Genomic DNA, 12691 nt, shown 5'->3' with positions numbered 1-12691 from the left:
ATAGAATGCATATTTTATAATTTTGTATGAAAGCAATTAAAAAAAAAAAGTATAAAGTAGATATAATTTTTAATATAAAAATATAAAAACTTTACTTTTTCTACATGGAGAGAATGTTATAATAAAAATTACTGTAAAAAATTTTGCAACCGAGAATTAGATTGACATTCGGCAGTAATTGATTATCTTTTCATTTTAAGCGCAACTTATATTTCAGGAGCTAAATTATTTTATTAAAGAGTGTTTTATATTTCTAATAAAAAATCTACTATGTTTCTTAGCAAAACAGACTTTACTGGTCTACACCTGCACTACTATGAACGTATAAATAAAATTGAAAAGTATTTGTATGAAGAAGGAAAAAAGAACTATATTCTCTTCGTGTATCTTCTTGCGGTTAACATGACAAAATGTTCAGGTCTCTACAATTTTTTGTTACGCATTAATAAGATTCTTACTCTCTCAACGAAATATATGCAAGGCTAACGATACACTCAAACAAACTCACCATCGTTTGCGAACGATTGCGCGGCGACCGCTCTAACCGGGCTCGGGGGAACGCTGAAGGTGGCGTTTGTCAGAAAAGCACGCCTGACCTTGTTCCATTTCGAATCTTGCCTCTGTATCTTCGGTGCCGGCGCAATCGCTTCCTCGATTGTCGAGTACTGGGACAAGGATGTGACATTTTTCATATTCGAGTGAAACCAGAAGTCGAATGTCGCAAATGAAAGCACCTCAGCGAAGAATTTGGAATATTTGCTCTTTATCTATCTCGAATTTCCCTCACAAATAAATTCGCAATAAGCTTTAGCTCGCTTCTCGAGACAATTATGCCAACCTGCCGCTTAAACTCCCGCGAGCTCAGAATATCCTGACGCGTTTTGGGACGTTGAGGCGAACTTCCGCCGGAATCCTGCGCGCTCGAGGGCAAAGGTGACATCGACTCGGGAGAGGACAAGCTTCTGATCTCCTCCTCGTTCGACGGTATCGTGATCGTCAGGGTCGGCGTCGGTCTTTTCGACGGCACTTCTGAGTCCTTCCCGTTCGCGACACGCATCTTTGAGTCCGCATCGGATATAATGCGGATCAGTGGTTTGCGACTGGCCTGTCATTCAGGGGGAAACAAGTGTTTTAACTTCCTTCTCTCTTGTCTTTTTTTTTTATTTCTTTCGTACGACTCGAATGCTCGGAATGGAGCAGCAGCCGTTAATGGCCACGCTCGCCATGCATTGATCAAAGAAATTCAACGGGCGCGGTCGTGCGCGGCACGCGCCTCGCCGCGGTGGATATTTTTAAGTCGGCACTTGTACACCCGCCGTGTCGTGGAAGAGGAATTTCGCGGAGCGCTTTTATCAACGCCGTTATAACGCAAACCGCCGCCTACCGATGGCCTACCATCGAGGACGACAGTAAACTACCAAGCGGGCCGATATTATTTCGGAAAGCATGAATTACAGTGTTTTATTGATCTCTATATGCGAAGGAGATGAATTATAACATCGCATTATCAATGAGAGAAAATATCCGAATAAATTTATACAATGAATCGTGCAATTATATTTTTTTTAGAGAAAGAAAAATTTCTACAGAAAATTGTTATTTTTGATACATGTACGCATATTTTGTTTGCTCCTTAGATGATTTCAAAATCATCTAAATGAAGATAAAATGAAAATCCGTAAAATGATCTTAAATGAAATGAAGATGATTTTGCTTCTGATTCAACTAAATAAAAGATGAGATGATCAATGCAAATTTTTCCAGATGATTTTTTAAATAACTGTCTTAGATAAGACTATTCATAAAGATTTTTAAAAGTTACGCAAATCGTAAAAAGGATATTAAAACAGTACTCACAACTTTGTTTTAAATTTTTGTTTATCAAAAGTAAAAGTTTGTTGGATGTTTCATCTGATAAACTGTTTTGAGAGACTATTTGCTATGCTAAACTAAAAGAGCGCTCTTTTGGTGTTGACGTAATAGTAGAGATGTATTATATCTGAGAAAAATATTTTTAACATTTGGAAAATTCATAAAAGATTGGAGATCATAAAAATTTTTATTTTTAGGGAGTTTTAATGAGGTGTAAATGAGCGCGGCGTCAGATTCTCTCCCACTCTCTTCATCCGTAAATAAATGAAACTACACAGATTCGGATGCCATCAGAAGATTCTTTGTAAACAGAATTACTTCCTCATTCCATTCTTTTATAACATGGTGTCTGAGACCGAGTCTCATCTACGCACTATCAAAACTCTCTACACTGAGAGATTTTGGTGTACTCGAGTGTACACACGATCCTAAATCAATGTTCTGATTGGTTTTGTGAGTTCAATTCGATTCTATTCTCTACTTTATTTTGATATAAAAGAGAAGTTACCTCATTGGGAAGTTCTATGGAATCAACGTTCTCCGCGATGGAGGTGTCGCGATCGAATAATCTACTGTGTCGATCTGGATCGTCTTTCTTCCTATCATCTTTCGCTTGTGGCGATTGTCGATCCGGATAGTTTATGATATTTTTCCGCGGTTCTGCAAGCATACAACATAGCCAAGATGTTAATCTGCTCCTAAAGTTGTATTTTAGACATACATAATAATTGATTGATGCTTTGATCACTGACTTGTCGATCATTTTAGTCAAAAAAAGTTTCAATTAATCGATTAATCTTCAACACTGATTCCTGTAAAAAGAGGATATAAACCAAGAGACATGTCCTTACCGTCGAAAACCTCCTCGTTGGACGACGACGTAGGAGATACTCTGCCGATCGGCGTGGATGGGCTCGAGAGCTCGCTGGTGCAGGCCGACAAAGCTGATCCGCTCCAGCTGCCGGCAGTGACATCCGGGATCCTCAGATACCTCGTCGTGGGTGTCGTCGGAGTCGCAGTGCTTGATTCCGCGATCTCCGCGAGATCGTTGGTACAGGCACGTTCCCATTTGAAGGCCGCCTTCACTCTGGTCCACTTGCTGACCTTGGGGCCGCCATTGCGGACCGCGTTCCTCACAGTCCTCTTATCCGCATCGGCGCGATCGACGGGCACGTTGGACGTGCCGGTCAGGGTTTGCTCGGCGAGGGCGAGCGACCGGCTCCGTTGTCTCGACGACGGCGAGCGCACACTGGAACGCTCGTTCCTCCTCTGCGCCGGCGGGTCGCGGCAATTGGACAACATCGCGTCCAACAACGACTCGGCGAAGCCGGTGTCCTCGTCTGGGAAGTCGCCGAGCAGCTCTTCGTCGTTCGCCAAGGCCGTCTCCAGCCGGCGATCGGCATTCCTGAGCGCCTTGACGCGCTCCAGCCCTCGCACGCGCCGGAACTGCTTGGAACTGCGGTCACGCAGCTCCAGGATCTGCTCTGTCAACGCGCACAGCCGGTCCAAGTGCTCGAAGGCCTCCTCGGCGAAGGGACCAGCCGCGACGCCCATCGCCGAAGTCGCCGAGTTCGGCGTGTCGTAGTCGAACGAGTGACCCTCGACTGGAGACGCACCCAGCTCGCTGAGGTAAGCCACCAGGTCCTCCTCTTCTTCCTCTTCGTCCGGCCGGCCGGTGGCCCGAGACCCGGGCATCCCGCGATCCCGAGCGAACCGCGGGCATTGTGCGTCCGGCAGAGGCGGCGGGGTCGGAAGTCGACCCTCTTCGAGCTTGTCCTTGACTCTGAGAGCGCGTTGGTCTCGTGGACGACAGCCACTCGATCTGTCGAGCTTCCTCTCGACGTCGAACACGCTGTGTTCCTCGACTTGGTGTGTGTTATCCTCCGCCATTGGATCTTATAGTTGGGCGTGCGACGTGGAATTTAAACGTTCTTCAAGATTTAGCGACTAATATTTAACAGAGGACGGAGACCTTGTGGTGTCATCTTTTTTATGTGGGTTCCGAGGTGATGCTGCAATACTTGGTACGATACTGATAACACTCGGATTCTGAAGAGAATCTCTGGAAGTTGAATAGTATTTTTTCTCCCGTCTTTTAAGGGATCCCTCAACTTTGTTGAGGGATTTACACTTGAAGGGGATGATCAAAAAGAGCAATGAATGGAACTTCGATATTGAAGATTTGTTAGTTAATCACTGTCTTTGTTTATTGATATGTTTATAACGTATAAAAGTCGGATTCTGAAGAATTTTAAGAGTTTGGATAGTTACTTTTCTTGCACTTTATTACTTGAGAGCAATAGTCAAAGGATCATGGATGAAATGTCGATATTAAAAATGTCCTCGTGTTGTCAGATGACCACTGTTTTTGTTTACCAATTTATCTAAGGTGTTTAAAACTCAGATTCTGGAGGGAATCTCTGAGAGTTGAATAGTTACTTTCTTCCCGTTTCTGGTTTGTTACTTGAGGGAATGGTCAAAGAACCATGAGCTGAACTTTGAAAATTGACAATGTTCTCGTGTTGTTAGATGTATTTGTTCATCAACTTGTCTACAATATTTAAAACTCGGATTCTGGAGAGAACCTCTGGAGAGTTGAATAATTAATGTGTTACTTAAGGAGAGAGTCAAAGAACCAGAAGCGAAATTTTGATATTGACAATCTTCCTGTGTTGTCAGATAATTACTATCTTTGTTTGCCGATTTATCTATGTAAAATTGGAATTTTAGAAAGAATTTTCAGGATTTGAATATTTTCATCCCCCTGACTTTGATGTTTTGGGGGAGAAGAAAGGGATGCTCAAAGAATCGTAAAAGAGATTTCGATATTGACAGTGTTCTTGTTTTGTCAGATGTCTTTGTTTACCGATTTGCTTACGACATATAGCATTCTGCACTCATAAAATTCGGATAATTCGGATTCCGGCGAGAATCCCCGAGATTTGGATATATTTTCTTCCTCCTGCCTTCACTATGTTCTCTTCGAGAGGGATGTTCACAGAATCGTAAACGAAATTTCTATATTGACGATGTTCCCGTCAGATCACCATTGTTTTCGTTTACCAATTCGTCTACGACGTACATTAAGATCGCGTATTAAGCCGTGAGCTTCTTCGCTCGGCAAATTCTTGCCACATATCTTTTTGCGCCGCGCATTACGCACGAACGCGTTTGAGAGTATCCCACTCGGAATATCTCCGTTCCATAACCGCTCGTGAATCCGTTTCTACGCGCGTCAGTAAACGCAAATGCAACGTTCTATAAATTGACCGTACAAGTGGAGTGTTGATTCCTCTCATAAACATCCAATCGTGTAAATATTATGAAGAATGCGCTCGAACGCATCAGCGTGTGTCCCTCTGATCCGTTTTCGCTCTTCACCACGAGAATCGGAAAAGCGCAAAATTAATTTCCCTCTTGGATTTCGTTCGTCACTTCCTTCCTCAGTTCTTTGAATTACGTTGAAACCCACTGGAGACTTTTCAATCGTCCAAATATTTATTGCAACAGCGTCGAACTGACTGTCGACTGGCTTACGCAAGTCAGGACCATCTTCGTTTCGCAAGGCATGACTCCTTTGTTGTGGTCCGCCCAAATTTCCCCCACCTCGTTTTACTTATATGCGGAGGAGCGAGTGACACGTAGCCCAACCGTGTCCGTCTTTTTTACTAATTGCAAAAGTTCACTTATTAAGCAATACATGCTGCGAACTTGTTACTTTTTACTACGTTTATTCACACACACGCGCACATCAGCGCTACACAGAACTAGAAGTCTTCGTCTTTTGGTTGCGCCTACATCCACGCGAATCGCGATCTTTCGGAAAGATTCTGTTTATTTCCGCACACGCGCGATCGCCGTTTGCAAAATCTTTCTCGTGTTCGAAACGCGACAGCACTCTCGATCGCTCTAGCCTCCGAGAAGCGACGAGAATCCGCCCATGCGACCCCGTGAGGTCGCCTCTTCGAGAAGCTCGTCGGACTCGCGGCGCGTCTCGCGACTTCGGCGATAGCGCCCGATTATTTTCGGTGACGAGCATTTGCCGTTCGTATTTACGACGGATGCGAGCCGCGTGTGTGCGCGAGAGGGCGTCCGTCTATGTGCGCGTGTGTACGTGAGTACGCGCGAGTTGCAAAGGCGTCGCGACGCCGCCGCCGCCGCCAGCCGCGAGAGTCTGCGCGAGTACGAGCGAGGGTTCTTCCTGTTCCCGTCGAAAATAGACGGCGGCGGGAAGACGCGTCCGTTCGGCCCTTATTTATAAGCGGCGCGGAATGATTACGGCGCGAGGCGATACCGTGTGAGGCATCGACGTCGCAACTTAGGTATACCCGCGGGAAAATACGAGTAATCCGAAAAGTAAAGGTCGTTTAGCTTCAAAAGATTAAGAAAACATCTTTTGCAATTTTATATTTTCTTTAAGTACACGTAAAAGTTCTTTACTACGTATTAAAATTTGTATCAGGATAAATAAACGGCGACCTAACAAGAACACATTTTTTTATTGCATAAGAATAGTTTCAATGTAGTATCTGACATTGGCACAAACATATCACAGTTTCAATGAATTGCATTGAAAAATATATACTGAATGAGGCCACTCTTGATCCCATCCTTTGTAGTTTAAGAATTAAATTGGTACTTGGAAATATACGTTGGTTTCGTGTTAATTAGATTTCAATTAAACACATGATCAACGAGATATTTAATAGGGGGTGTAATATGGCAAGTTGTCAGTTTCGGTGGAAGTTTGCGTGACGAAAGAGACGTTGCGCCAGATCAGAATTTTATTTGAGCAAGGTACAGCGATGTTGCCGTCCGCATAAAGTGAATCATTATAGATACATGTGCGTATACTTATACCGACCGGAAGCACATGTCCGGAAGCGTGTGTTACTCCTTCATCGGTAACCTGGTTAAATCGAGCACCGGTAGCATCACAAAGGCTGCACCTGCGACATGTTCAGTACTCAGTAAGAGCGAATCGAGCGGATAACAATCACTTTCTCGTACCCATCAGAGAAACGGACGCGACGATCAATGTTAGCGAGCAAGTCGTCGTCGGGAGGTGCAGCGTCGCCGAGACTGCCAAATGTGGAAGTATTTTTGTCAGGCCCATCGTCGTGCCTCTGAAACGTACCAGAAACCACCGGATTTCATATCTTGCGTCCGCATCGCTTAAACGATAAATTTAAAGTCATTTTACATTAGATTATTATTGATAATGTTTACTAAGATATAAAACAAGAAGATCATTAATTCAAGTCGATCAAAATCAGTAAAAGGTTCTGTTCCTCTCCTTGTGAGATCAACCAGACGCGTGGAACGCATTTGGCTTCATCACACGACCTACCTCAGAGCGGTCGGATAATTCTCCATCAGCGAAACGCACGTCGTCGTGCGTCCGATCGCGTAAGCGGCCAGGAAAACCGACGAGAGGACTACGCGAGGTGCGTGGTGCATTCGGAAAATAAGCGCGAGCGTGGCCACGCCGCCTACTATTCCAGAAGATACTGGAAGCAGTTGAAAAAAAAGTTCCGCGCGAATATCAAGATAATCGTGGTTCCAAATAATAATGAGAACGGTACTCTCTTAAAGTGAATCAGTGAATAGTCACTGATATCAGTTATGAGTATAGCATTGAGCACTTTCAATGCTATATCAGGTATGTAAATATGAAACCGAATTTGAATATGAATATGAATTTTTGTATAGAAAATACATGTTTATTGTATGAAAATGATAAAAAATATTTTATTCGAAATATTGCCCATCGCTAGCTATACATTTTTCCCACCTGTCTGACAATTTGTAGATGCCACGCCAAAAAAACTGTTGCTCTTTTGAGGCAAACCAGTCATCGAGCCATTTTCGTACATTTTCGTAAGAAGTGAAGCGTTGCTTAGCAAGTGCGTGTCCCATTGATGCAAATAAATAGTAATCGGACGGAGCCAAGTCTGGTGAGTAAGCCGCATGCGAAAGTATTTCGCAACTAAACGCCTCAATCGTTTCCTTGACCAGTTTTGATATGTGTGATGGTGCATTATCATGAAGCAAAATCACTTTGTGTTGCCTTTTTTTATATTCTGGTCGTTTTTCACGCAAAGCTTGATTCAAATCGATCATTTGTTGTCGGTAGCGTTCAGTATTAACGGTTTGGCCAGGTTTTAGCAGCTCATAATAGATCACACCCTTCTGATCCCACCAAACACAGAGCATTGTCTTCCGTCCATAGCGATTTGGCCTTGCAGTCGATGTCGATGGTTCGCCTGGAGTTACCCATGATCTTTTACGCTTAGGATTCTCAAAATATATCCACTTTTCATCGCCAGTCACAATTCGATGGAGAAATGACTTTCTTTTGTACCTGGCGAGCAGCATTTCGCAAGTGGTTTTTCGGTTTTCCTGCTGTCTTTCATTCAGTTCATGTGGAACCCATTTTCCCATCTTCTGGATCTTTCCCATGGCTTTCAAACGTATGGAGACGGCTTCTCGTGTCACATTTAATTGATCCGCGAGTTGTTATTGCGTTTGAGTGTCATCCTCATCCAACAATGCTTGCAATTCGCTGTCTTCAAACTTTTTCGGTGGTCTTCCACGTTCTTCGTTTCTCACGTCAAAATCGCCACTTTTGAATTTTTTAAATCACTCAAAGCATTGTGATTTACCAAGAGCATGCTCACCGTAAGCTTCGACAAGCATTCGATGCGATTCTGCAGCAGTTTTCTTCAAATGGTAACAGAAAATCAATGCTGTCCGCAAATCGTAGTTTCCAGGCACAAAATTCGACATGTTCAACGCTATTACAAACTATGCTATTGTATGAAACTTGTATTGTTGTAAGTTGAAAATCTTTGTCAGAGATGTCAACAAGGAAATGGCGCCAATGACGCGGTTTGACGGTAACTACATTGACAGCTAGGGCCATCTATGGGCAAATTCTGGTTTCATATTTACAGACCTGGTACTTATAACTGCAATCAGTATATATTCACTTTTTTCAGTGATGTTTGGCTGATTCATTTTAAGAGAGTAATAATAACTTTATTGGTTAGAACTTAGTAAACACACCAACCATCAATAACATAACATCAATGTTATAATGTCTCACAGTGTTATGTAATAGTTACATTGTTGCGTAGGACATTCATAACATCGATTTCATGTTATTGATACTCGCAGTGTATGTTGTTTACTGGGAAGAAAAGAAAAAGTAATTAAAAAAATTTATTATTACATATAGCAGTAGATTTTTATTAAGGTTTTTTATTAAGATAGATATTAAAGATATAAAATTATTATTAAGAAAAACATTATTAAGATGGATATCGAATTAAAATAGGGTATATGCAGCGTGTGTAGTAATATCTAGTAATATTAATATGTTATATAATATTTTAAATTGCACATATAATATTATTATCATGATTTTATTGAGATTATTAAAATAAATACTACAATATGTATGTGTGCGTGCGCATGTCAGTGTAGTAATAATACTAACAATAAACAATATTTTAAACCGTGCAATATTAAGATTGAAAAACCGTATAATGTTAAGATTAAGAAAAAGAGTTACGATTCTAAATCGATTGTTGCGTTAGAAAAAAAATGTTTCACGTACAAATTATGAAGTTTTGAGAGACTTTTAAGAATCGTAATACACTGAGAAGAAAATACGTAAAAATTTATTTGTAGGATATAAAATTTATTTCTACGAAATAAACTTTTATCCCACAAATAAATTTTCAAATACTTTTTTTTCGATGTAGTATCACGATCATTTATTGCTTACTTAGCTACGCTTACTTAGATACGGTTTTCTGCCGACGACGTCGATCCCGATAATAAGCAACAACTCTCCTAACACGTAGCCCAGCGATACCAGCAATAGCAGGTAGAAACGATCCTCGTTCATCTGATCGCAGTTTTGCAAAAAACCTAATACCACGTTCTGGAAGCTCACGTTGCACGTGCCGTTTTCATCGACAGTGTTCTTTTCCAGTTCCTGGAGCACGTGTGTATTCCACAGGGCGAGCCAAGCGAATCTTAAACATCGTTTTTGTGATCAATAGCTCTGTTCCCTTATAGAAATATCATACTAAGGATCATTGATAATTACTTATTATCCAGTATTTTTAATACTGAAAATAAGTAATTATCAATGATTCTTAGTATGATATTTCTATAAGGGTTGATGAACATATTTTTATTTCAGTATTGATTCATAAAATGAAGAGAAGAATTTTAAGCCAGAAGGAGCTGGAGTGCATTGCTGAACATATATCTGATTTTTCTTCTAGATCTTTTGACGATTATGAACTCAGTGATGAAACAGAAAGTGAAAATGAGTATAAATCTAGCTGAGGAGATTTCGGGAAAGCCTCAACATTTATAAAAAGTCAACAAGAAGTGAAAGATTCAGAAACAATCTTCGATTTGGGGAAAAAGATTTATATTAAAAAATGAAAGAGATTAAAAAAACATTTTTCTTCTTGTTACCCAGGAAAGTGCAAAAGACACGCCAATACTCCACACAATGTCGTTCGCTTATATGGAGACTTGTGTATTCGACAGATTCGTTTCCAAGTTTTCGTGAAGTATCCTTGAAGTCTATCCACGAAATCGTCACTGTCCTGATTAGTTCCCTCGTCCGGACGTACGCAGTTTTCTAAATTTCTAGGCTAAATAGTCAGGAATTCTCAAACAGTGAAGAAATCGTCACGGAATAAATCACATAAATGTGCCGGTAAAAAAATCAATCAACATATGTGTCCCCGCCTAGGAAAAAAATTAACAGTTAATATATTCATTCTTTATCTAGCTTGACGAATGTCTTCTTGCTGGACGACAGTCGCGCTAGTCTAGTCGATTAGTTTCCTCATCCTTGTCCGCAGATAGCAGATGAAGATTGAATGGACGAGGAAGTAACAGGAAGTAACAAGTTCTTCAATGGAGTGAAGAACGGGTCGCCGTACCGGGTAGGTATCGGCGTGTTTCGAATTATTGATGGCGTACATCTGTCGCAGCACTGCGAGCGCTTGTCTCGGCTTCCGACGGTACAGCGAGTACCGAGGACTCGAAGGTAGAAGCCCTGAGGCGCAGGCGATCACCAGACTCGGCACGCCGTAGAGAATGACGAGGACCCGCCAGGAACTCGGTCGGAACTGCTTGCCCATCATGCGTATCGCGGAGGGCATCAAGGACCAGGAAACACCTCAAGTCATACCAAACACGTGTAAATGTTTCCTTGCCAAAATATCAAGTTTCTCTTCATTTAGACTATATGGCATCGTTTATATCAGAGAAAGTTATATTTACTAAAGTCCTATATGAAAAAAAATAAATATAATATTTATTATTTTTTTAGATATTCTTTCTCTCAGCGCATATAAGACTATCTACAGAAATATTCCACAGATTTACAGAGAAGAAATCTATAAGAAAAATTTATATAAAAGTATGAATTGTTTGTAAAATTTAATCGAAATTATACATCAAAACTGAATTACAGAAACGCGACAATTCTCAGAGTTGTTCTTTTGAGTAAACTGGCCAAAAGAAACAATTCTTAAATGTAATTTATCATGTTAATTGGATCGTTCCTTCAATAAAAAAATGTTCAAGAAAATAGTATATCACGTTATTGTCAATGATCGAATAATATGATATTACGTTTGATATTGATTAAAAAATTTTCACGTAATTCATCTTGTTACCTAAAGCTGTTAAGTAGCCGATCACCCATAATGTATCGATCACTGCTAAACAAGTTCCTCTCTTTCTCATCGACAGACACTCGATCAGATACACTCTCAGAACAGTGTTATTGCCGGCCACTCTACACCAATATACGAAAACTTATGTGTGATATAATTATTAATCATGCAATTACAAATTAGGTGAACGCTTATTTTTAATGTGCGCGTAATAATAAACGTTACACTTAACGCGGTTTCCGCGAAATTCTCGTTTTCTCATATGACGTAAACAAATTGTAAACAGAAACATTGGCTTTTAAAAAAAGGCGACTATGTGATAAGCAAGCATCTGTAATACATTAAATACACTAAAGAAAAGTTAAAGGAAATATCTTATAAAGCATTTAGCATTGTTATCAAATTAGTTTATCATAATGAAATTTATCGGACTATTTCGATTGTTTTTAGCCGTATGCATCATAAAGAAATGAAATCTCACCCTAATCCCAATATGAATACGGATAGGTTTATTAGAAAATTAGTTTGCGCGAAGGACAGGCTGGCTGAGGCGCAGAATATAATGCTCGTGGAAACCGCAATCGATTTTTTACGACCAGCAGTGTCTGATATAGATCCGAACAGGAATGCGCCTGCTGCCATGCCTATGCGATAAATGTTATTAAAATATACAAATTAATTCAACTTCTAATGTTGCGTGTATGTGAGCTGTCTTTTATAATGCACACTATTATAAAAAATACATTTAATTTTCACGTAAAAGTGAAACATTGTAACAATATATCTTTTGAGATATTTTTTCTCTGTACGTTGAAAAAAAAATCAATCAAGTAATAATATTATTAATATAATTTACTTGAATTATACTTTGATGTAGAATAACTTGATATTTCGATAATTTAGCATTAAAACTACGTTTTGGTATAAACATATACCGAAACTGGAAGTAGCGACGGGCATGGAAGCTTGATCCTTGTTGAGCTTGAAATCACATACTAAAAACGATGCCACGATGGGAACGGTCAAGGAAGTGGTTGCTTCTGCTAGTGACAGCAAACCAGATAGGACGATAAGGAAGTAATGATAAATACCCCATCCTGTGT

General features: G+C 40.5%; 2 protein-coding genes across 3 annotated transcripts in view; both read right to left on the bottom strand.

Annotated features, from left to right (window-relative positions):
- Window positions 1–5911, bottom strand: part of LOC116842305 — a 15055-nt gene extending 9144 nt beyond the window's left edge. For both annotated transcript variants that reach the window (XM_032811313.1, XM_032811314.1), the window contains exons 1-4: window positions 2724–5911; window positions 2381–2532; window positions 839–1105; window positions 509–665 (exon numbers count right to left, since the gene is read on the bottom strand). In XM_032811313.1, the coding sequence (XP_032667204.1) occupies window positions 509–665; window positions 839–1105; window positions 2381–2532; window positions 2724–3762 (1615 nt within the window). In that variant the 5' untranslated portion in view covers window positions 3763–5911. The remainder of the gene's footprint in view (window positions 1–508; window positions 666–838; window positions 1106–2380; window positions 2533–2723) is intronic.
- Window positions 5912–6529: 618 nt separating this feature from the next.
- On the bottom strand, window positions 6530–12548 carry LOC116842306 (major myo-inositol transporter IolT-like). The gene is made up of 9 exons (XM_032811315.1): window positions 12524–12548; window positions 12070–12232; window positions 11591–11710; window positions 10843–11016; window positions 10372–10548; window positions 9679–9917; window positions 7223–7382; window positions 6913–6998; window positions 6530–6821 (listed from the first exon to the last, which is right to left on the bottom strand). The coding sequence occupies exons 1-9, from the start codon at window positions 12546–12548 to the stop codon at window positions 6763–6765; spliced, it is 1203 nt and encodes a 400-aa protein (XP_032667206.1). The 3' UTR covers window positions 6530–6762.
- Between the last annotated feature and the right edge of the window lie 143 nt (window positions 12549–12691).

This window comes from Odontomachus brunneus, unplaced genomic scaffold (genome assembly GCF_010583005.1).
Source record: "Odontomachus brunneus isolate Ranch 3 - 2012 unplaced genomic scaffold, Obru_v1 Obru_scaffold_024, whole genome shotgun sequence".
Taxonomy (NCBI): Eukaryota; Metazoa; Arthropoda; class Insecta; order Hymenoptera; family Formicidae; genus Odontomachus; species Odontomachus brunneus.
This window is presented reverse-complemented; position numbering and strand designations above follow the sequence as displayed.

Coding starts and splice junctions, on each gene's coding strand:
- LOC116842306 (XM_032811315.1), bottom strand. CDS start 12,548: ATGCCCGTCGCTACTTCCAGTTTCG. Junction 12,233..12,523: donor CGTCGCTACTTCCAGTTTCG/GTATATGTTTAT, acceptor TTTATCGCATAG/GCATGGCAGCAGGCGCATTC. Junction 11,711..12,069: donor GTATTCATATTGGGATTAGG/GTGAGATTTCAT, acceptor ATATTGGTGTAG/AGTGGCCGGCAATAACACTG.